Source organism: Periplaneta americana, chromosome 1 (assembly GCF_040183065.1).
Source record: "Periplaneta americana isolate PAMFEO1 chromosome 1, P.americana_PAMFEO1_priV1, whole genome shotgun sequence".
NCBI classification, from domain to species: domain Eukaryota; kingdom Metazoa; phylum Arthropoda; class Insecta; order Blattodea; family Blattidae; genus Periplaneta; species Periplaneta americana.
The window spans coordinates 53,209,495-53,236,388 of NC_091117.1; the positions used below are offsets into that span (position 1 = coordinate 53,209,495).

Sequence of the window (26,894 nt, forward strand, 5' to 3'; positions counted from 1 at the left end):
AGGGTCTTCATTTTCACAGATCTCGCTGCTCACTGTTCCGTGCTTGCCTCATTTATTGTGATGTTGTTAGATGTTTCAGATTCCATTATGGTTTGAAAACATTCTAGCAATGGCTCCTTCTTCTCATGAACAATATTTACTGTTTTTATTTTAAAACTCAATCTTGTTGCCCCAGCTGATGGAATTGTCTTTGAAACGCATTAATCTAATACAGACTGTGAGGAGATCGAGAGAAGAAAGCAGGGATAATGGATAAATTAGCAAAAAATATGCGAGCCTTTGTACTTTGTTTAGCAGCTCTTTCCATTATGAGATTCAACCGATGAGCACTTAATTTCACATTTCTCCTGAATTGTTAAGGTACTGAACTGAATAGACTGTAAATATTGTACAGAATTAAACATTGTTGCACTTGTTATACTCACAACATTAAAGAAAATGTATTTAAAACTGCGCGCTACTGACAAACTGCTGCGAATTTTGCAGCGCCTGGAAACTCTGGATTCGCGGCAAGGGGCAGCAGAGAGAGGGGTAAAACTAACGCGCAAAGCATCCGAGACGAGACTGGCAACTCTTGGGGAGGAAGTGGCTTCACCCTATAGTCCTTGTCTCTGGTTTCGCTCTGGCAGCACCAGGGGAGGAAGTGACTTCACTAACGATTGCTTGCATGTCAATGAGAGCGAAATTTTATAAAAAAAATTCGAGCCGCTAAATAGAGACTGTATAATAAATGTATCTCACAACATAAAACGAGACAAGAGCCACAAATGTCTGGGGGTGCTGCAGCTCCGCAGCCCCCCTTCGAAAGCCGCCCCTGCAAACCAACAAAAACAAAATAACCTCAGAGCAGTCACCAGACAATACAGTGTGAAATGAGTGCATTAGAAAGCCCTATAAAAATATTAAATGTCCCAAAATAGACTTGGGTAAAATAATACACAATGATAATTTAACTGTAGGCTATGTTTTAAGCTTTTATTGTAAGATGCTTTATTAGGTGCATGTTACATACGACCTGAAACTCATTCTCTACATTCATGTTCTGTAAAACGAAGAGTTGTAGCTCCTCTTATCATTGTTCACAATATGTGATGCAATTAATTACAATAATATCAACATTACAGCCTCCAAGTACGATAATAATAATAAAATAAACCTAACAGAAACTGTGCAAGAAATAATCAAAATAATATTTTCAACATAATGTGAATCATCAATCATCACACATTGTAAACAATACAGTATCAAAAAGAAACTATGTTACTAGCTAAATAGTCAGTTACAAATGGCAGAAGTATTGACAAAAATTATTAAAATACTAATAATAAGTTTTAACAAAATATTTGAGTCTTACGTACTAACTGTTTACATGAACAACATGAATTGTTATGCTGTATTATGATGTTTTCATACATACACTCAGTAAAACTCGACAAAACATCAGTTTGAAATACATTAATCTGATCAGTAAAGAGACATTTTCTCAGGACTTAATGCCACCAGATTACTAGCCTGGTGATAAACGACTTCAGAGCTACTCTAATCTAACCAACAATTCGAAGTTATCACTTCCTACTCTACATACAATGGCAAGGTAAATCCATGGGGTGACTGCATGGCAAGCAAAACAAGTGTCTGCTTTGAGCTGTATGAACTGCAAGAGTACAAAAATATTTGCTGGTGAAAAATTACTTTTCTAAATCACAAAATTCCCAATTCTACAGTTCATATTATTTTTACAAATATACGATTATGCTGATATGTAAGAAGACATAAAATTCGTTTAAGTCATTCTTAATGTAAGGTGTCTGTGTATGTGCGTTTTTTTTAAGTGCTTCATGCCTTTGCTGCAGCAAAATGAGGGTCGAAAAAAAACGCAATTAGGTCAGCTGACTGCAAAATGGTGGACAATTAATATTGACATCTATTACTGCAGTAATAAATTTAATCTTAAAAGAACCGAACGTGTTAAATAGTTTCGACTTCCATGACAATGACATAGAATTATTATTATTATTATTACTAAATGATTTTAACAATAATAAACGTTGCAAAAGACCAAAACATGCATTCCACCATGATGGATCATGCAGCAAACTCATAAAGCGATTTTTTGATTTGCTGTACGGTTGCTGCAGCAACGGTGAAGCAAAAGTAATAAAAGAACGGTCTTGCTCCAGCACTTTACGTTTTGCTTTAAAAAAAAACGCACGGTATAGTTCAATTCTGAGTTCTCCATCATTAGCTCAACTGTGATGTCACAATGGAACTATTAATAAGCTTGTGTCGAAATTTTCCCTCACACTGCGGGCACATTTCTCCACAGGAGAAAAAAAATAGCTGCCCATACTAACTGTAAAGATATGAAAACTTACTTTCAATGTTGCTTTAAGGAGCAATGGCACGTACTAAGACACATTAGTCAAGTTGTTATTCCTTGTGATTGTCGTACGTCGCCACGTGACATGCGGGATGACCTTGTGCTTTGCCAGCTACATGAGCATTAGACCTCAGATTTTAGACTGCATGGCTATTTCTTTCTAAACTAAAATTTGTTAAATATAAAATATGAACGTTTGGAGGGGGTTGTATAATGCCTGAAATGCCTACTTCGTCCATTGTGACCTAGCTCTATATCCTAAAAATGTCTACTTCTATTTTGTTTAAGTGTTTTTAATTTTTTTTTCGTGTAGCAATGAAAGAAAAAGTTTTGAATATCATGGGGTGGATTTGGTTCAAAGACCTTGTAATACTTTGGTTGTGGCAATGAAGTTCCTAGAAAGCGTCTGGTTTTGTTCAGCACTTTACCAGGCGGTATGAATGAGAAGAATGTACTTCTCCCCAAAGAAATCAGCATAGCAAATGTTGCTAGATTTAAATATGCACCCATTACTTCGGTATCATTGGAAAGATGTTTTTCCACTTATAAAATGGTTCTGTCTGAGAAATGACTTAAGTTTCACAATGGAAAATTTACAGAAAAATATTATTATGCATTACAATGCCAATTATGAAAAATGTGTTAATTGTAAATTCATTAGTAAATTAATTTAATTGTAATATTTAACACACGTGATATTAGTAGCCATAGAGCAATGAGGTCGATGAATTCATTAAAAATTTCATAATTTAAGACACAACAAAAATAAGTTTCTAACCACAATTTTTTACGGTTTTTTGTTGCTTGTACCGTAATGTTTAATACTCACTAATTAATAGCATTTTTACAGTTGTTGTAGTTTGAGTGGTTAGAAATATATTTTAGGTGCACAAAAGCGTAATTGTAGCTGCCTGAAATTGTATTTTTGGTATCAAATTGTATTTTAGTGCCAATTTTTACAGTTTAGAACCTGATGTATGTGTCTAAAAGTTAATATTTAATGGCCTAAAAATCCGACATCTAATGATCACTATCTATTTAAGGCCAGGGAATACTATATCAGGATAATATTTTATTCAAGCTATAACTTCACAACTTCATAGTTAGTATGGCCAGCTTTTTTTTTTTCTGAGGGAGGTTTCGACTTGAGCTCATTAACAGTTCACTTGTTAGTACTGAAAATACTAATGCTTACATTCTCTATTACACCTGGAACTCAATTTCTTTCTCAGTAGTACATCTTTCCTATAATTTCTATATCTGTCTATATAATTTATTCCAATCTTACAGAATGACCCGGCACTGTAGACATTTTCCAATTTCTAATTATAAGTAACCTGTGATACACTAATTTATTCTCTGTTCCTAGATGCCTTTATTTCGCCTACTTCAGTTCGGTATTTTGCTCACAAATTGGAAGAAATTTCTAGAAATATTTTCGATTACAATTAGTTTTGTTATACTGTAATAAGGAAGTCAATATTCGAGCACAAAATGCTTGTAGGTTACATGGGTTGTTTTGAGATCCTTTCCCTGGAAACGTGGGTGACCCATCTGCTCCCCCATTGAATTGAAAGAGAGGGGAAAATGGGAGAAAAATTTTAAAAGAAATGCAAAAGCATCCTTGCAAAGAGCGCTCGGGGCTGAGTATGTGAGCTCCAAGCCAGTTGGTCACTTGTCTCACTCCAGCTTACGTGCTCCACTGAGGAGCTCTAGAAAATTTTGAAGGGGAAAGCCGAAAGTGTCCCCCAGATACCACAGTTTCTTTTATAGAAGAATTACCGTATTTACTCGCGTAATTTCCTCCCTTTTCCTTCTAAAAGTCGTAACCGAAAATTTGAGGGGGGGGGGGGAATTACGCGATTACAAAAAATATCGGGAGTGAAGTAGTGATATATAACAGCAGAAAACTTAAGTACGAAATAATATTGGTTTAATTGTGCCATGTAAGTATTATACTTTCATTGCAACACTAACACCATGTGTGAAAAGAGAGAACTGGCAAATGACGGATGCTACCTGCTACTTGTTTTTTTCTCTCTCTCAAAGTGCACGACACGAGAACCAGTTGATGGGAGGGGGTGAATTTTGACCTTGGGTTTTCCAAGTGTATTTGTGTAAACCTTTCGATCCTCACTGATTGGTCAAAGGGTGTGATTTAAGAGGAGGAGATTATGCTACAAAAATAAAATTCTGAAAATATCCCTTAAAAATTTAGAGGGGAGGGATACGCGAGGGAGGCAATTACACAAGTAAATACAGTATTAGGAAGAGCATTAGCTAAAAGTGTTATGATTGGTTCAGTGAGATCCATTCTATTAAAGTGGTCTCTATTGGCAATTACAACACTACATATGGAAGAAAATTTGGACATAGCAGAAAGAAGATTTTTCAGGACAAAACACAACAAAGATTACATTTTTCAGAACATCTGCAAAACGAAATTGTTCAGGAACAAATTTCCAACGAAATTATAAATGTCAATGGATACAACTTACCGAATTAATAACTAAAGATTACGTATAAAAATTCTGAACTGTCGAAAAATAGGAAGAATAATAGGAAGACAAATGATGATGACGACGAACTCATCAAAGTATTAATGCCTTAATGAGGGTCAATGTTCTTCTATCGTGAACTGGCCAACTCTCTAATTAAACCATTCAATTCACCCACATTACACCACAAGAAAATCGAAGAGAAAAATCTGTTTAAAAATGTTTGTCATAAGTCACCCCTGATGGAGACAAATATAACATAGTGTAACACAAATATATACATATATGATTAAAACTATATACATTAAAGATACATATACAATATAATCCCTGTAACAAGACTGTGGTACAATGAAATCCTCATCTAAAGATTCAGATATCAAGCCAGGAGAAAGTACACTACAATACGTTGTTAAAAATTATAGAATTAAAAAGTTCTATTTGAAGGGTTTCAAACCAGATATGACTAATCCACATGAAACAGTTTCGGAGATATTCAAGGTGTAAGTTCAACTGCGAACAGTTAAATCCATATGTTGTCAAACTTCATCTCACAATTGCAGCCTTCAGCAGTTAAGGAAAAAGTCATTCATGCTTACCACAAGATGGATTAAGATAAACTTAATTTTTGTGATACTGTGATATAGTCCCGTGTGGCTTAAAACTCTTCAGTTGTTGTATGTTATTGTACACAATAATATCTATTATACTGTGAGGTTAGTTGGGGACACTCGGATTTTGCAGGAGCTGTTTGCCACCAAGAGATGGCATGATCACCGGGAATAGTGTGTCTGCATTCTCGAGCACAAGCAATGAGTGACACTGCAGTTTCGCTTTAGCTGTGTTGTGTTAAGTAAGTTGGTGGTAAAAGTTGTAATCTTAAAAATTTAAAGGTCATGTTGAATGTCAGAGAAGTTTTATGAAATTGTATCAAATAGATCAGTATTTTATTTTTTTCAGTCATTCACTTATCATTTATCAATGACAGAAAAGGATTCTGTTACATCGAAAGTACAATTGTTAAAAATCACGAATATTTTCGACTTGCATGGAAGTAATCTTCAGGTGAGATTTTGACAAACAATATTTGAAAACTAGGTAACGCCGGCATGAGAAGGCCACACTGTCCGGAAACTCTCAATGTACATCTTTTGTGAGTATTAATCTTAAAGCCTTTCAAGGCTTTAATCATTTAACTTTTTCAAATTTATAACCTTTTGATTAATTTTTTCAGACAAAACACCTCTCACCACGGCGAATAGACTGAGAATTCTTCATTTACTTCATATAGTCTTTTAACATTACACTGAACAACTTAAGTCAACAATTTTAAGAACATTTTAAACGATTTTAATTCTATATTCTTAGCATACTGCATGTGCCTTAACTATTGTATCACAATTATGATTAATGGAAGATTTTCCACTCTGTATGTTATTTCACCAATTCATGTAAAGCACACATGGTCAGATCAGTTACAAGTGTTTTAATAGTACATTATGCAACGAGCCTATAATGATAGTAATTAAGACGCGAGTATGGATGTTTATGAAACGAGCGCGAGTTTCATAATTTTTATACGAGCTTCTTAATTACCATTATAGGCGAGTTTCATACGACTTTTTATGCTCGACCATATTTCTAACTTGAAATTATTCAGATGTAACTTACACATTTTATTTGTATCTGGCAAGATCGGAAGCGACCTTGTTCTAGGTCGTGAATTGTGAGATGTGCGCAGACGCGAAAGTATTGATTTTTTCCGAGAAACAATGTCATTGACCTTGTGTAATCCCGTTAAACTTGGTATAACTTTGATTATTGAATTCGACATTGAAAAACGAGATGACAAATTGAATTTATTTGAATATTATTTACAATTAACGTTAATTATTACAGTAACAGAATATAACCTTCTGCGACAGTATTGGATTTCCAGCCTCTGTGACTTTTCGCTAATTCTCTTTCGATTGCATATCCGAGAATAATTGATACTTGCGGTTTTATAACGGTACAAAGCTGACTCATTATTGGCTGAACACCTGTAAGCTGAGTTGTCATTGGCTGAAAACACCTGAACTTTAATGAGTAGGTGTACTTTAATGACATGCATTAAAGGACTGCTACCAGGTGTATAATTACTACATTTCGGCATGGTCGAGCATAAATGTATTTAAATATTCACCTAGTTTTCAAATATTGTTTGTCAAAATATCACCTGAAGATGACTTCCATGCAAGTCGAAAATATTCGTGATTTTTAACAATTGTACTTTCGATGTAACAGAATCCTTTTCTATCATTGATAAATGATAAGTGAATGACTGAAAAAAAAATACTGATCTATTTGATATAATTTAAAATTTAAGTTACGTTTAAAGTGCTCCATGTAGGCTACTGTTGCAATGACTTATTAGTGAACGTACTTATCTATACAATACATACATACAGAAACGCAAATCTTGTGCAGCGACAAGATGTAAATTTCGGGAAAAGTTTCCAGAGAGACCTGTTCCAGCTGCCAGTGCAATAAGAAGTTTATGCAGACAGGTTTGATAAACAATGAAAAACCAAAAAGAGAACGCCGTGTTCTGTCTGAAGAGAAATTAGACGAGATTGGTGAAAGATTGAAAAACTTGCGAGAGTGACTGCAAATTTCATAAAAAGATGTCAAATGTGTGTTGCAGTAAATGGAGGACATTTTGAGCAACGAATGTGAGCTTGGTAAGTATTGTAACTTTTATGCATTGTAACAGTAGGATTGTAGGCCTAAAAGTGCTGGAGACGTGTGAGTGTTCCTCACCGTAACCAACACATTGATAGCCGCACCACCTCCAGACGAAAACCCAAGCATCCCAAACTAACCTCACTGTAATATTAATGTAATTACCCAACTGTATGGACCAATGTCAGAATAAAAAGAAAAAACGATTTCGACCATAGCACAGAAACAAACTTATAAGATAGAAAAGTAAATTGTTATAATAATCATAATAGTAATTAGTGTTGCATGCAAACATTGTATGTGCATGCCCAATTAACTACTGGAAACGAAATAAGAAAAGATTTAACACTTAAAATAAAATCTTCCACATAAAATTCAAATCTTGAAATATTAAACATGCAATATAATGATATAAAATAAAACCACAAAACAAAATATAATTTTAAATGGGAATTTCACTGTATTTGGGACGGTTTTACGTAAGTTCGCAACTCTGAAATTACCATTTACCTGCTCGATTAGAACTATTATGTATTTCAAGCTTTACTATTAACAAAATTAAAATCGACTAAAAGATAATATTAAATTAGGTCTTTCGTTTAAGTTTGCTAGCTTGTGAACACTTGGTAGGAATGTTAAATGTCAACTTGACCTAGCATCCACCATAAAATTTCAGCCTATTGTAAATGTATCAGAATTGACTGGGTAGCACAGGCAGTCAAGGCACATGATATTAATTTTATAAGTAGCAGAACAAGCATAAAAACTATTAGTTATATCTTTCTAGATATTTAAAACTGCCAAAGGTTAAAGAATAACAAAATGGATAATGGTACCAGTACCAGCAGTAGTAGTAATAATAATAATAATAATAATAATAATAATAATAATAATAATAATCCAATTCAAGCACTAGACCTACTGGCCTATTGTGGTCTCATGCCATCTTTTTAATGGTATTCTAACAGATCGTTGTCCAGAAGGGCAGTAATGTAGCACTGCCTTTGGCCATCTTTCTGTTGGCATTCTCTCGACAAGCTGTTTCCAATTTATTAACTCTGTAGATTTTAAGAAAATTTAACATAGGTTGGACATTCAATTCTTCCAAAATTTCTGTATTTCGTTTTCTATTCCAAAGTGTGTATCGTGCCATCGTGTATCGTTGAACATCTTTTTTTGTCAAAGTCCAGGCTTCTGATACATAGGCTAAAGTAGGTCGTGCTAAAATGTTGTACATCTTTAATCTCTTATGTTTCTGTACTAAATTAGATTTGAAAACTGAACTGATAATGCCGATAATTTTTACAAAATCAGTTATTTCAGAATCGATATCCTTTTCTTTTTCATATGAAAGACAGTACCCTAAATGATTAAATGTGTTCACTTGTTCTAGAAATCTGTTTTCAATACAGATTTTACTTCTTACTGGATATTTACCTTTAAAAGTTATAACTTTTGACTTTTCTACAGAAATGGTCATAGTATAGTCTTTTGCAACTGTGTTTATTAATAATAATAATAATAATAATAATAATAATAATAATAATAATAACACTAAAATTAAGATTAAGTTTTGAAAACTCGACAAACTTTTATCTTCAAGTGACTAAGATAAATTCTGAATCAATTCAAGGCAATTTTCATTAAAGGAAGGCCTTGCAACACTAGTAAAAAAAAAAAAAAAAAAAAAAAATAGATTGTAAAACTATAGTGCCTGTTAACGATTCTCTGCTATCCCGTAACTTGCAATATTCACACGTTATATTCTCAAGTTAAAAGCCTATGTTTAAGAGTCTGTAAGACTTTTCTTCTTATTTATTTTTTGTCTAGTAATAAAATTAAAATCTAAAGTACATCTCACTTGACGATATGTGCCAGAGGAAGAACAATTATTTGTATGCATCTGAAGTCTGACTAGTGTAATATGTAGCAAGTGGGCAATGTATGCAATGGAGGGGGAAAGGAACTGGTCACCCTACCCCATTATCTCCTGGCCTAGTTGCCTCATAAGTGGTGCCTTCTTGGTATCACTTGTGGGGTTCAGACCTGTCTTCGGGCAGTTGACTAAACAACATAACCTATCAGATATATTTAGAATTTTACTGAAGTGGAGATAAAAACAAAAGTAGTTTACACGTCTTGAGTTATTTACTTAACCTCTGGGCAGAAACATCCAAAAAGAAACACTAACCATCACATGCTTTCAATATGAAAATACTTAGACAGTATATATACATTTCAATTTATATGTGCTATATAACAGTTTCATTATCTACCCCTCCAATCCCGAACTTCATTAAACAACTAATTTCAGCGAATATATTCTTCATTACAATGAAGACAACAAGATAAAAGTAAATTCACAAATAGAATCAAAAGGCTAAGAACATGGAAGTAGCATATTTTGCGAAGATTGTATGAAATCAATTACTAAAATGTTGAAAAAAGAAAATTAAAAAATACAATAGGCCTAATGATTAATTAATGATGGTTAAGGATGAACATGAAAAAATGCTGTAAAAAATTCCACCTTTTTGGTATCTTGATTCAAAATATACAAGTTCATAAAAGTTTTTTTGGTAGGCATAAAGTGATTAACACGGTATAAATTGCATTTATAGTTGAAAAATATAACTGTAACCCTTCGTGTCACATAGCAAGAATCATATCACAATGGGTCCTGAAGGTTATTCAGTCATAGTTGTACAAGGCAAAAATAATGTAGGCTGTCAATGAAAGAAAATAAACCAATTTGGCATCAGAATGTGCCAATCTTGCATTGCAGGTTTTATAGTTACTAAAATTACCATGCTTTCAACACAAGTCACATTTACAGCTCTTAAGACATACAAAAGAAAACCGAGTATACAAATCACACTCACACACATACACACAAGCGCTCTAATTTATTCACTCATGCACTCCTTTCTTGTCTCTTACTATCTCTTTAGTCAGTCATTACTCCCAATGCATTGCATATTCTTAGCAATTTCAAATTTGTGACTCTCATTTATATTAAATTTCTGAAAATCACCCGAACACAAGTAAATCAGTAATTACAGTAGGAATATTTCTACATGGTCTCTTCCTAGCAGGCTACGCAAGTAAAGTGAAAGTCCATGAAGAAATAATCACACAGTACAAAATGGTATGTATTTTCTTAGTATTGGAGCATAAGACATAATAAACTTATATCAATTTCAATATTTTTGTAACATTATAACTAAGTTCTATAGGTCCAGTCAGTAAAATGGGTAAATCTGGTTATAAGTAAAATAATCTTCAAAATTCTATAAACTGAAATAATTTCTTTCAAATACATATATAAAATATTACAGAAAAAGACGTTTTTATATTCCTAGACCTGAAGTAAATTTACTCTCCCTATATAGCCATTTCTATACAAAGATGATAACAATAAAACCATAAGTTAAACATTTTATATCATTACACAAAACAATTGCTAATATTTACCATGAAAACTTACATCATGTAAAACTTTTACATATTTCTCAACGCGATGTATCCATCTGAAGCTTTTATCTTATTCTAACCGTGGACAAAACACACAATCTCACAAATTCAAACCCTTTTTTGATTAATTCATACATAGCCAGTTACATACTGAGAGACAAAATGATAGGAACAACTACACTATTATTTCTAAATTACTAGTCATGCCGCTGGCAGGTATTTAACATTTCCACAATTCAGAAATGTTTGTGCTTACAACATTCACAGTTCTAATTTTCTGATATACAGTAAGAAAGATGATCACATTTACCATGCCTTTAGTATTGAAAATATCAATTATCTTCAGTTTACAACCATGTTCTTCCAAATATTTTTAGAATATCAATAATTATGTTCAGTTGAAGATCATTCATGCTAGAAAGAAAAGAGAGGTAAAGAAAGGAAATCAGAAACATATGAAAGAAAAGACATGAAGAAAAGAAAAAAAAAAAAACAGTATCAATATACAATACAAAGATTGTACATGTTGCAATTTATTTTTAAAAAAATTGAACTTTTTAAATAAATGTCAAGAAGTGCTCAATTAGTTTACACTACAAAATCACAAGTACAGTAATACTTAAATGCAATCAAACGAAGTTTCAAAAGACAGATTTAAATAATATATACCAAATTTTAAGAAACTGTTATAAACAAGTAATCATTTTGTATGATTTATTCTATTATAAGGAGTCTGAGCCCAAGCCCAGGAAGAGATTCTGAGTTTTATTTTTATTTCCTTCAACAACCAGAGTTATTCATAAAGGTTCACAAATATACATACACACATTCGTAGTAGTTCAAGTAAGATTTGTCCAGTGTCCCTTTCAAGACAAAACAGAGTGACTACACTTAAATTTGCGACTTGTGAATTATGTGTGATTAGTACTCTACCAATGTTTAGCATAAACGAAAAAAGTAACATATGCATATTTGGAAGATGCGACGATATGATTTTTTAATGCTTAAAATGTTCTATTCTCCCAAATACACAAATATTTCAGACTAGCAAATAGCTGCAGTACGCATGGAATGTATAAATATCATATTACCTGGAAACTAGACAATTTGTCCTTGAGTTCATGATTCAATCCCTCTCAATCTGCTTATTTTAATGATGATGATGATCATTTAAAAATCCCCTTCATTTACACAATTTATCGTCAACTTATCATTTCAATCTAAAAACACAGCTGTAGATTATGCTGTAAGTATCATGGAGAAACAAAAATAGATTGTACTAATAAATATGGTGGCACAAGTAAAACTGAAGCCTAGATTAGACTACCATTTCCTAACACTTGTTCTATACTTAATTACTTTGTAAATCTGACTGCAATCCAGCTTCATATCCATTAAAGCTTATGGCCTTATTTTCCTAGTTTTCACATTCCCATCACTTAGAAAAAATAATGTTTTTAACGCATATCACTTCCAACTTCTATAATATTAAAACAAAATTAGCATAGAATAAATTAAATTCTTATTAAATCCATACACCATGTAATATTTTTAAACTTGCTAACAGGCTATCGTCCACACCTGTGGAGTTATGGTTAATGCGTCTGGCCGTGAAACTTGGTGGCCCCTGGTTTGATTCCCGGTTGGAGCAAGTTACCTTGAGGTTTTTTCCGAGGTTTTCCCTTAACCCAATATGAGCAAATGCTGGGTAAATATCAGTGCTGGACCCCGGACTCATTTCACCTTCATCTCATTCAGACGCTAAATAACCTAAGATGTTGATAACGCATTGCAAAATAACCTAAAAAACAGGTTCTTACAGTTCTAATAAAAAAATTCTCAAAGTTTAATAATCACGACTGATTTAACTTTAATTTTAGGTACAACAATTTTGTTGTGTACTTAGCTTATACTATAAATTTTAGAAAAACTAATTACTGGTACGTAAATATTTATTTTCTTTTTTTTTTTTCTTTTGGTAGATGAAAAGGATGGGAACTTCGCAGCAACTTTTTAAAAATCACTTGGATAATCTATAAAATCAAAGAAAGCACTTTCGTAATTTTGTTTCAGGGAAAATATTCTCCTTTTACGAAAGAATTTTCGGTCTTTCAGATGCTGCCAACACTGCTATTTGGTCATCAGTGATCCTACCAGAAGATTTTGCAAGTCATGCTGAGGAAGGCAAGATGGCTGGCTGCGAATCCAATGCAAAATGAATTATTCAATATTTTCTTTTTTTGTGATTGTTAGTGGCAATGTTAATAAAGGTAATGAAGAAAAAGTGTCATCTTCAATGTTGTGATTTGTGTGCCGTAAAGGCAGTGTATAATGATGATGTAAAGTCGTAGTACATTGTCATAGCCATTCGAAATGATGTTCCCTAATTTGACATTCAATTTTTTTTTTCGTAATTACCATCTCAATTTCCACTTTTCCCCTAGAAGAAAACTGACTGGATTAATACAACATAAAGATTTAATCATACAGTTATCAAGCTATCATATAAAAACGAACTACTAATCTTTCTGCACACAATCTAGCAATTTCAGCTACCTCCATCACACGAAAATCCATTGAAAAATAAAGCAATGATGCAAAGGGACAAACACTGTTAAACATAATGTGGTAAATGATAAGGATTAGATTATTCTAAACAACAATAGGGACACCCTTACAACAGTTGGGACATGGGGCAATCTCAATTGAGCCACTCTATACTAAAAACACAATAACTAATACAGTGTATACAAAATAAAGACATTGAATATCAAAAATTGGGGAAAGTAATGATGTCTCATTCAGCTGTGGTAAGGAGGTGGCATCTTGTTTCCAGGATCATAATGAGATGGACTGGGGATATCCGTGCGGGGCACACTCTGGTGGACAGCACTATCGATGTCTTCATATGGGCTCCTCTGTGTAGCACCTACTCCTGCAGCAGCATTAATTATAATGGAAATACAGATTTTTACTGGCATCAGCAATAAATTTAGCTTATAGTGGTATTAGCTAATAGTAGAATTATCACTGGATTGTTTATCTCTTTAGTTTTAGTTTATGTTAAGGAGAATATGAAAGAAATATATTGCTTATGTTAAATTTACCAACTTCATTTCCCATTTCCTCTGTAACTAGCCTATTCGAGATAATATAATGAAAATTTTTACAGAATATAGGTTCATATTGCGTATATTGGTTATTGCGTAGTACATATAAGACAAATTGTATTATATACTTTTTAATTTCAATTCAGGAATCTGCCCCTGAACACGAGCTCTACTCTTTCAGGGGCGAGCTAAAGTTTTTCTGTTTATTTATATTTTACGTTACAATTATTAGCAAAATAAATAAATAAAATAAATAAATATCTTGTCAATTCACTGAAGTTTGTTTCAATTTATAACATTAACAATGTTTGATTTTAAATGGGCGAGCACTAAAACTCATTTCTGGCAAGCATTACTTTCTAAAACGACTGCACATTTTAATAAACCTCTGCAAAAACAAAATTCATCATATAAATTATCATCCATGACAAAATCAAATGTTTAGAATAAAGATTTTTGTGCGAGATCGTGCGTATTTGCTTGGTTTCCGCACAAAACCAATCTGCGGAAAGTCTAAAATTCCACATTCAGTATTCCCAACCTAACACACATAACAATTTCCCTCTTCTAACCGCTTAAGTGACATATTGATTTTACTGCTTTAAGCTTTTAACATATTATTTTTAGAGACGTTCAATATAGTAATAATCAGGGAAAGGATTTATATGTAAATACATATTTACTTATAAAGCTAATATAATTTATATTTTGCATTATCTTTATGTTTCACAATGTGTAGGGTTGAAAAATCCTACTTTTATTTTCCATATTTTTCCATATTTTAGAGTTTAGTACATATTTTCGTTAATTTCCATATATTTTCCATATTTCATATAAAACAGTCCATATTATATTAGGTTTAACAATAAAACAAAACAAAATTCCATTAACTTTTAAAAATACATTTCAACAATAGAGATTTAAACACATGTTCAGTAATCCCTTTAACATCAGAGTTATTTGAAAATTAGCAGTCCTATCAACAATGGGAAAGTAAGTTACAAAACTGTATTAATTTAATTTAAAATTTTTAACAGACTTCAGTTGTGCAGCTCAACAGTTAAATGCCAGTCAGAGTACACATAGGTTCAGTTTTGTAAATCATACTATAAAGACGGTAAATATGCCAAAAGTACGTCATTCAGTCAATTTAAAATCAAAACTAACAAGTTACATTTCAGAATTTAAAGAAGATGGTTTATCAACTGACAATAAAATATTATTTTGTAATTTGTGTCAGTGTGCAGTATCATCTACACAAAAGTTCCTGGTGCAACAACACATTACAACTAGTAAACATCAGGCCAACAAACAACTAAATTCCAAGCAGAGACAATTGTTTTTAACACAACCAACAACATCGAATGTAAGATCTGAGTTTAACATCGACCTGTGCCGTTCTCTCATCTCTGCTGATATTCCTCTCTACAAACTAAAGAATAAGGTCTTCAGGGAATTCCTTGAAAAATATACTCAACATACAATCCCGGATGAGTCAACACTTAGGAAGACGTATGCTCCATCCATCTACGATGAGACAATACAGAAGATAAGAGATGAAATTAAAGATAGTTCAATTTGGGTTTCCATTGATGAGACTCCCGACAAAGAAGGTAGACTTGTTGGTAATGTAGTTATCGGTTTGTTAAGTGAACAATATTCTGAACGAATTCTTTTACATTGTGATGTTCTAGAAAAGTGCAATAACAAAACTATAGTTAAACTGTTCAACGAAGCTATGGGTATCCTGTGGCCAAAGGGTATTATGTACGATAATGTGTTATTCTTTATTAGCGATGCTGCCCCTTATATGGTCAAAGCTGGACAAGCATTATCTGTTGTATATCCTAAATTGACTCATTTTACTTGTGTGGCGCATGCATTTCATCGTGTGGCAGAAGTGGTCAGAGACAATTTCCCTAAAGTAGATTTGTTGATTTCATCAGTGAAAAAAGTATTTCTCAAAGCTCCCAGTAGAGTTAACGTGTTGAAAGAAATGTACCCTGAAATTCCATTGCCACCAAAGCCAATTTTAACTAGATGGGGTACATGGCTAGAAGCAGTTGAATATTATGCCGAACATATAGACTCTATTAACAATGTTCTCCTTGCATTGGACTCTGAAGATGCAGTCTCAATTGATACTGCGAAAACAGTTACCTGTGACATAAGTGTGAAGAATGACTTCGCTCACATTCAGCATACATTTTCATGCATCATAAAAACGTTCAAAAGTCTCCAAAATAGGCACCTTTCACTATCTGAAAGTTTTGAAATTATAAATAGTACTGTGGAACAACTGAATCGTGGTAGAGGTAAAGTTGCAGATGCAGTAAGAGCTAAGGTGGACACTGTACTTTCAAAAAACCCTGGATATGAAGAACTACAAAAGGTTGTTGCTGTGATGAGTGGTGAATCAACAGTGAAGATTAACTTGGACTTATCCCCAGCAGACATTGTGAAATTGAATTATGTACCAGTTACTTCTTGTGACGTCGAACGCTCTTTTAGTCAGTATAAATCTATCCTCAGAGACAATAGAAGAAGATTCACTTTTCAGCACTTGAAAGAAATGTTTGTAACCTATTGTTATGGTAACAGACAATAAAAATTGTGTTTTGTTGAAACTACATTGGAAGATAAGGTACGTCCATTATATTTTTTGTTTAGTTTGATTAAAATGTACCAATATTTAACGTACATAGTCATTTTTTTATAATTTTAAGTCCATATTTAATTCCATATTTTGGTAAAAATCCATATTTAATTCCATATTTTGGTAAAAATAACTACATATATATTTACATATTTCATATATTTTTAGTCCATATAAATCCGTTCCCTGGTAATAATTATAAATTGGAAACTTACCACTGTAATTTTACCTAAATTGCACTGTTAATTATTGTTTTTAAATATTTGCACAAATTAAGTAAACTCTACAACTCCACTAAAGTTACTGCATTCATGATGCAAGTAACATTAAGGAAGCCGTGAAAAAAATCAACAAGATTCCAGACTCATCATAGACTGGGGGGGGGGGGGGGGAAAGACAGTCGTATATCACAACCTGCTGGAGTATAGTAAACACAGAAAACATTTTAAAGCAACAATGTTGAAGATAGATATTTTTGTTTTGCAAATTTGCCGTCATTGAACAGAAACCAAGATGGAGATTTCATTGCAACTAATTAGAAATTCCTCTTTCAGGTATGTAATAAACGATCTTCGCACAAAATAATGTACGATACACGAGCAGTATGTTTTCTTTCAATTCTCGGAAATTAAAGAAGCTCAACTACGTTTCGCTTTTTCAAACTTTTCCTCGAACATAAAAACTTCAACATACCGCTCTTGTAATGCATATTACTATTACATATTGCAAAAATAATGGCGAAAAATGCTCAAAGAAAAGAAAAATATGAAAGCAGGGAGATTTAAAAATTAGAGTCAAATACTGGAGATCCTTAGAAATACAGGAGGGTTGGCAACCCTAGTCATAAGCAAGATTCTCAAAACAGTCTGATTCTTTCACATATAGCTCCTACTTTCAGATCTGTATGGCTCTCTCCTGATGGTATCTTAGGCATCTTAGAGTAGGAACAATTTTTAAAATTTCATATGATACCCCATTATCATGAATGCCACAGTCCCTACATATATCTCTTAGCACATTTAATAAATTAACAATAACTGAACACGGGTACTGAGAAGGAAGGAAACTTAAGAAGCAACAGCAGCTGCTGTATTAGCTGTAATGCTAGCTAGAAATGGTAAGGACTTTGTAACTACTGAAACACCTTATGTATAAAACACAAATTAAATTACATTAGAGCAAGCCAAATACATTACCAGCATAATTTTATTGTCCTATTAATTTACTCTCAAAACACTTGGAGGTACTGTTAGTGAAGGGGTACATGCATCCTTATGGAACTCACCGAAGATGGTGGGGAGAGGTGCTCCAGCTGCACTAGCTCTTTCCACATAGATGCGATACAAAACCAGTGTTGTAACAGGACGGATGATGAGATTCAGGATAGCCATTCCCACACTGAAACGTTCACTTCCTTCTAGAGAGAAAAAAAGCTTCCGTAGTATCTATTAAATAATTTTAAAGGAAGGAGCAGAAAAGTAGCACGGGTATGACAAGAAACTATTTTTTCTAATTTTCAGTGAAGCAGGTAATTTTCGTAACAATTCATAATTTAGTAAATACAGTAGAACCTCGATTATCCGTCACCCTATTAACCAATTGCTGGATTATCCAACTATCTTTCTCTGTTTTTTTTTTTGCTACAGACACATATATAGTCTGTCTTCTTCATATGTATAAAATACTACTATACATTATATTAGTACCAGTATGTATTTTTTCTAGAGTATGTTATTACAAACCTTGACACTTACATAGTATGATCTGCTGTTAGAGTTGCCCTACTGTAGAATTTCTATATAAAATATATTCCATGAGTATCAAAAGAAAACGTGTTGTGCTAAGTACCGAAAAAAAAAAACGGAAATAATTGAGTGGTTCGGGGAAAGAGAAACTGTGGCTCATCTCGCATCAGAGTACGAGATTGGTAATCTTCATCTTACGATGTTTGGTGACGTATACACGTCCGTTGATGTGACATATTAATGAATTTAAATACTATTATAGTCACAATCATGCCATGGTATGAAAGAAAAATTTCACAACCTCGAGCGGGAATCGAACCTGCGACTTCCTGTTCTCCGGTCAGGCGCTCTACCACTGAGCTATCGAGTTCGTCTCTCGCCAAAGGCTTGGAATTATCCTTTCATACTGGCGACTCTGTTATAGAGTACTGTCCATAGCGATAAGCAGTGCTGACTAGATCAGACGCTATGGACAGTACTCTATAACAGAGTCGCTAGTATGAAAGGATAATTCCAAGCCTTTGGCATGAGACGAACTCGATAGCTCAGTGGTAGAGCGCCTGACCGGAGAACAGGAAGTCGCAGGTTCAATTCCCGCTCGAGGTTGTGAAATTTTTCTTTCATACCATGGCATGATTGTGACTATAATAGTATTTAAATTCACGAGATTGGTGTTACAACTGTGCGTGATTTAATAAAAATTAACAATAAAGTATGTAAATCTACAACATGAGACCTGCATTATCCTTATGTTTCTGCTGACGGCCATTACAAGAAATTTCCTTGCCACTAAAAAACCTGTCATTGATAACCAGACTTGAATGATTAACTTTTGATTCACTATCTAACGTGTTAAACACAATAACACGGAGAGGAAATTAAGAAATGCAAATATTATTCACTTAATTTACAAAAATATTTACGGTACATATTATCCGATTTTTTTCGCTTAACCATTCACTCCAACCCTTCATCACCATGGATAATAGAGGTTCTACTGTAGTGCGTTCTTCAATAACCAGTTTCACATAAGAAAGTCCATTTTATTATAGTACTTGATTTGAAAAAGGCATATGACTTGGTTAAGAGAGAAGTTTTATATGATATTCTTATTGAATTTGGTATTTCCAAGAAACTAGATCGATTAATTAAAATGTGTCTCAGTGAAACGTACAGCAGAGTTCGTATAGGTCAGTTTCTGTCAGATGCGTTTCCAATTCACTGTGGGCTAAAGCAAGGAGATGTAATATCACCTTTAATTTTTAACTTTGCTCTAGAGTATGCCATTAGGAAAGTCCAGGATAACAGAGAGGATTTGGAATTGTACGGGTTACATCAGCTGCTTGTCTATGCGGATGACGTGAATATGTTAGGAGAAAATCCACAGACGATTAGGGAAAACACGGAAATTTTACTGGAAGTAAGTAAGGAGATAGGTTTGGAAGTAAATCCCGAAAAGATAAAGTATATGATTATGTCTCGTGACGAGAATATTGTACGAAATGGAAATATAAAAATTGGACATTTATCTTTTGAAAAGGTGGAGAAGTTCAAATATCTGGGAGCAATAGTAACAAATATAAATGATACTCGGGAGGAAATTAAACACAGAATAAATATGGGAAATGCCTGTTATTATTCAGTTGAGAAACTTTTATCATCCAGTCTGCTGTCGAAAAATCTGAAAATTAGAATTTATAAAAGTTATATTACCGGTTGTTCTGTATGGTTGTGAAACTTGGACTCTCACTTTGAGAGAGGAACAGAGATTAAGGGTGTTTGAGAATAAGGTGCTTAGGAAAATATTTGGGGCTACGAGGGATGAAGTTGCAGGAGAATGGAGAAAGTTACACAACACAGAAATGCACGCATTGTATTCATCTGACATAATTAGGAACATTAAATCCAGACGTTTGAGATGGGCAGGCATGTAGCACATATGGGCGAATCCAGAAATGCATATAGAGTGTTAGTTGGGAGGCCGGAGGGAAAAAGACCTTTAGGGAGGCCGAGACTTAGATGGGAAGATATTAAAATGGATTTGAGGGAGGTGGGATATGATGATAGAGAATGGATTAATTTTGCTCAGGATAGGGACCAATGGCGGGCTTATGTGAGGGCGGCAATGAACCTCCGGGTTCCTTAAAAGCCAGTAAGTAAGTACTTAAGGGGACTGGGAATGTTCTATCTTAGCAATGTTAAAATTAGAATCTTAGTGTCTCATTTTCTCATTATCTATTGGTCACAGCTTATTGAAATTTTCATCTGATGCTAAGGAGGTGGACACAATGAGTCCACTGGGTGTAAATTGATTAGAGCTAATCTAATCAGGCCCTAGTTAAAGTCAACTTTTTTCTTAGTAAATAAAACCAAAAATGTACTCACTGTAGCTGTCTGGAAAGTACATCGATATCACTATCACATCCAGGAAGATGGAGAGCGCACTAACAGCAACAGCCTGAAATGGAAAAGAAATCAAGTAAGTCATCGTGTAAGTTAAGAACATTATGACAAATTGTGTAAATAAGCAGAACATTACTTACCATCTGCATAGGTTCATCACCCTCTTTATGATGTATTGCCCACAGCAGAATCATGAAGAACATGAGATTATAGAATAGATAGGACATGGGGCACCAGTGACCCTGCACGCCCCTGCAACAATACAGCAACATGGAGAACCCATAAACACCCTTAATCCTTTTCCCTACAATAATTTTTGGTAAATTAATAGGAGACATGTCCATGTACTTATGTTGGTTTTGCTTTAAGTAACACAAAAATATTCCATTGATAGTTGCTCTTTGGCCCAGGATACAAATTCAAGAAGTAATTCATCTTCATTACATTCAAAGACTAAAGACTTTAGGGGCGGGATCAAAAAGATTAAATATATTAAAAACTTTAACATTGCAACATAACATATCATTGAAAATAATCATTACCATATCTATGAATTATAGAAACCAAAATAAATAAACCCAAAGCACCCTCAAAAACGGAAAAGTTAAGAAAACTATTCTAAATAATAATTCATAATTAAAACCATTCAAATAAATATATAATATTAAAAATAAAACTAAAACAGTACCTTCGGTTTTCGATTATTTGGTCCAGGATGCACGCATTTTTTGTTGAAAGTCAGTCGACAATTTGCGACATAAATTAAAGAAATAACTTATCTTCGCTGCATTCAAAATGCATTGCACTGGACCAAAGAACAAAGTTACGCACTCAAAAATTTCATTCTCATGAATGAAATTCCTGAAAACTAGTTTCCCTGTTGTCTGTCTTCCTAACAGATAATTCTGTTATTCTGGGCAAATTCTACAGATAGTAACAGTATATTCCTGCTACAAAAAAAAAAAAAAAAAAAAAGTAAATAGAATAACAGTAAGTGCCAAATCTAGGGAATCGTGTACGCTCATTAAAAAAAAAAAAAACTACAAATAATGCCCATGACTTGTCAGTATATTTTTTCATTAATAAACTTCCCCCTTGTAATCGTGAAAACTTTGTAACTAATTCAACAGTTAATAGCATAAATACACGTCAAAAAATGACTTTCATACTCTATCAGCAAGTCTATCATGCTATCAAAAAGGAGTGCGTTACATGGCAGTAAAAATTTTTAATAGTCTGCCTATGGATATAAAATATCAGGCTCAAAACATAAGATTATTCAGGGGCAAATTAAAGAAGTACCTAATTTCTCACGCCTTCTATTCTGCAGATGAATTTATAATATTCAACAACGCTTCATGAATATTTCTGTCTTGCATTAAGTATTGATACTAACCCCTTGTGCTGCATTAGTATATTGTAAAACTCTTCTGGATATATTTCAACTAGACTGTGATTATATTAAGATTTTGTAGTACTATTAAGATTTTTTTTTTTTACATGTTCCATATTCTAGCTGTGAAGCGATTTATAAATATCATGAAATGTAAATAAGTACAATATGGTACAATATAAAAAGCAAAATATTTTAGTTTTTCTTCATTTTACACGGCCAATGTCACAACATTCCCATTCAACTTACCATGCTGTCAGGATGAAATGAACTAAAAACACAACCTGCAACAAAGAAACTAAGTTATAACTGCTGTTCGATTCATGTCTTTATATTTAATGAATGCACAAACAACTGAGAAATAGAACATTCACAGATGCGGAACAAACAACACTCACCTTAATTGGTGCACTTGGTATATCATTCAGTTCCACCATACTGCTCCACTGAAAGGAGAGAACACAAACAATGCAAGGTAAGAGCTAGTCTGTTATTCCAACACATACAGATGTGAAGACGTGATGAATGAGTGACTTATGGGTAGCATAACAATGCGACAAACATGTCATCTACTTTATGCCGGGAGATGTCAGCACAATTAAAGGATGCCTATTATGAAGTTTCAAATTAATAAGGTAAGGTGCTGATTTATCATCCCCATTTGGTTTTTGCTTACCATTCACAGGTCATTACAGTTGAAGACTTCAAAATTATGTAATTAAGACCTTTCAACATTTAGCTACAATTTACAGAATTCGAAATTTATAAATGCGGAAACAAATGGAATACAAAACATGTAGAATGATTGGTCAATGTTACTTATGTCCCACCCACTATAGAGATATAGGCCAATTTTACACATATTTAGTATAACTTGTTGCTTCTTTGACAGGTTAGGTTTGGTTAGTTTAGGTTTTTGTTGCTTCTTTGACAGGTTAGGTTTGGTTAATTTAGGTTTTTGTTATAGCCTATCTTGCATATACGATTATAGCGCAACATTGGCAGTGATAAAAGTTAAATATTCGTTCAGTGGGCGTTGGATACTCTACATTCACCGAATGATTTTATGCATTTTTTGACATTTCAATGAAGCGGTCTAAATTTCATTCCCTATGCTTTTTAACACATTCAGTGGAAATTATTTTAATAATACAGTGAAATTAAAAAAATAGAACAAACGATCATTGAAAATATATAACACAGCATTCTAAAAATTATTTTAACGACATTTAAAAAAAACAGCTCTTTCATACGATATTTTTAAACACTTAGAAAAATTTTACACAGTTTAAACCGAGATTAAAAAGTTCAATGTGTTTTAGTCCGGCCTGAAATATAAATGACAACAACCTTCTTAAAAAATTCACCAAGATGGAAATACCATTTCGAGGACAAAATATATACAGACCCTGGGGGACGAAATATAGGCATGTGCACCACAGAAGTATAGCAGCATCGTGTCCTAACTATGCTGCAATATTCAGTCTGCTGACTGTATAATCTTACACTAGACAATTTAATCTACAAGTAAAAGCAAAAATATTACGAAAATACCTACCTTGGGCTGTGAAGCACTACTTAGAATATATAAGAATAGTTTTCCAACTTCACAGATATTAAAAAAATAAATAACAACAAAACAGACAATAATACTCGCTCTAACTGAACCCACGCTTGCTACTGCATAAAGAGGGATGGTTTCTACTCACCACCACCAGAGTGCAACACGTTGTACGAGAAAAACCATGGGAGACGAATTTAGACAAGGGGACGAACATTGGGCACCCTCCCTTAATATATCAAACATATTAATTTTATTATTTTTCATCAAAATATTAGAGGATTAAAACAAAAAAATTCACGAACTGACCACTGCTTTAGCATTTCAAAATTATAAACCACAAACACACACATTATATAAATAAAAGAACGTGATATAACACAAGAAATATAATAGTTGCCTTTACATAGGTATGTATTAGGCTCTAATTTCTGTAACGCATATTTATTTAAAAGAATGTTTGTATTTTTGTTAGGGATGATCTGTTACTTGATAAAATTGGTCAGTCTAACTTCGTAGTGAACATGATATTGAAACCTGTCGAATTCAAATTGTTGGTCAGTTACCAAATTTTGTTATTTTGTGTTGTTTACAGAGGTCTAGTAGGAGATTTTAAGAATGTTACATCTAACTTATATTTATCAATGAAAAGATTTTACAGATCACGTATGGAATTTATAATTTACATTATCTCTCAATGTTTTCGTAAATGTAAATTAACTCAGTTTTCCAAACTTATGAACTTAGTCATACAGTAAGTTTTTCAACCAGAACACAAGCTGAAGTTGTACAGGTAGGCCTATTGATAATACTTTTAGAGATTAAAAAGAAAACTTGTAAATGCTGTATCTATCAAGACTGTCTAAAATTAATTCTTAGAAAAATATATAGTGTCACAGATATTAATATAAATTTAAATTAATGAATATCTAACTATATTTACGAATTAGGCTATTTCAGTGAATTTTTCTAAGTCAAGGTTGTGGAAAAACCCCAAAAGTGGATTACTTAGGGAATTAAAATATCATATATTTTTAATGAGTAAGAATAGTAATGTAATAATCTTCATATTTTGACTTACAGTAAGAAATACTCTAAAATTTTATCAATGTTAGAGACGAAAAGGACACAGTTGAACAGAAAACCGCAAATTCAAATAATACAAAAATAACTATATGGATATTATTCAATATGAAACCAATCAATATCCAAATAATGAAAATAAATGATCATGAAGGAGAGGATTCAAATTCTATTGCAAATTTCTTCAACTGTTACCTATGTACCATATATACTGTATGGCTGACAAATTAAATATTCAACATTGTGCAGAAGATGCTACAGTTTATTTAACAGATACATTTAATACTGAATTTCAAGGTCTCAAATTTATTCCCACTACAGAAGAAGAAATAACTTAAGTGTATGTTGAAACATACAAAAACAAAAACAAAAAATCATCTAGATATTATGAAATACGAAATGAAGTTCTGAAAGCCTATTCTCAGATAATTTCTTCTCCTTTAAGCAATTTATGTACCTAATTTATCAATGAAATATATAATATATTTAATATATTGCCTAATTATCTTAAAGTTTTGAAAGGGCTAAGCGAAAAAGTTCAAAAAAGAATTAACAAAATGTCTCCATATTCATTTGATATTATAGCAATTCGACCTATGCTACAACCACGATTCCAAATATATTTCTCATGTTCAGGAATGAGAAGGAGACATTCTTGATATTTAATACTGCCACTGGTAGCACCCGAAGTATATAAAGTCGTACTTTCTCTTTCTTATCACGTTATCACTGTCCTCATTTCCTTCGAAACAAGGTCATAATTATCAAATCAACTGTGTCTATAGAACTTCCTCTCCTCCCAGCTTTTGTTCATACAGCCATAATTGTCTTTCCAAAAGGACTTCTGGCATTACTCCTTTAGTTTAGAATCCCATAAGACACTTTAGTTAATGTATAACTAGCAAATATGAAAAACTGGCTAGTTCCAGACACTGATTTTGTTGAAATTTCACAATAAGAATCCAGACAAATAGAAAAATCATACCCATCCCAAAATCATATCACGTAGGTCTTAATTTTCAACATTTTAACTTTTGCATTTCCTTTTTTCCTTCTTCCATTTGCAGTTCTGGGTAACCGATACCCATTCTGACATTACAAAAATAATTACCTTAGGTAATTCTGGAGGATGATCACTCTACGATTTTCGGACTTTTTTTTTTTCACAAACAATGATTATATGCTGGATTTTCGAAAGATAATAAAAAAAATTTCAGAAATACATAATTTCGACTGTAACCGGGTCTATATGACTATAGGATATTGGTAGTATGTTTATGACAATATATGTTGGCTAGATTGAGGAATGGGGTGATGTCATAAGATTGACGTCATCGGTTAGTAGGGTTACATTTTGTGTTTGCAGGTAAAAATATAGAGGTCGCTGTGCATTCCGGTGGTTAGGTCGGTATAAGTGTAAATTTTATTGGTGGTTGGTACTGATGAGGTTTGAATGGCATACCGGTAAAGCATGTGTTTGGATGGTGTGTAAATCATTCTATTATTTGTTCAATTCGTAAGCAGTTGTGCTACTGGTGATTTGTTTGGCTATGGAGTGCGTTGCTAGCCCAAGAGGAGTGAAACGGAGGGCTGAACAAGGTCGACGTATGTGAGAAGGTTAGAGGGTTAGTTGAGGTGATGTCTCAGTGACATGAGGTCGACGTATGTGAGAAGGTTAGAGGGTTAGTTGAGGTGATATCTCAGTGACTTGAAGTTGACGTATGTGAGAAGGTTAGTGGGTTAGTTGAGGTGATATCTCAGTGATTTGAAGTTGACGTATGTGAGAAGGTTAGAGGGTTAGTTGAGGTGATATCTCAGTGACTTGAAGTTGACGTATGTGAGAAGGTTAGAGGGTTAGTTGAGGTGA

The 26,894-nt window shown here is 33.2% G+C and overlaps 1 protein-coding gene across 4 annotated transcripts in view; it reads right to left on the bottom strand.

The window, feature by feature from the left end:
* Positions 1–948: 948 nt before the first annotated feature.
* The window catches only part of LOC138695545 (type-1 angiotensin II receptor-associated protein), a 31,296-nt gene continuing 5,350 nt past the window's right edge, over positions 949–26,894 (bottom strand). Inside the window, exons 2-7 of one of the 4 annotated variants that reach the window (XM_069819812.1) lie at positions 22,782–22,829; positions 22,633–22,667; positions 21,131–21,242; positions 20,973–21,045; positions 18,128–18,259; positions 949–14,005 (exon numbers count right to left, since the gene is read on the bottom strand). In XM_069819812.1, the coding sequence (XP_069675913.1) occupies positions 13,878–14,005; positions 18,128–18,259; positions 20,973–21,045; positions 21,131–21,242; positions 22,633–22,667; positions 22,782–22,820 (519 nt within the window). In that variant the 5' untranslated portion in view covers positions 22,821–22,829 and the 3' untranslated portion in view covers positions 949–13,877. Of the gene's footprint in view, positions 14,012–18,127; positions 18,260–20,972; positions 21,046–21,130; positions 21,243–22,632; positions 22,668–22,781; positions 22,830–26,894 lie in introns of all 4 variants that reach the window. The other 3 variants (XM_069819813.1, XM_069819811.1, XM_069819810.1) reach the window with 3 other exon arrangements.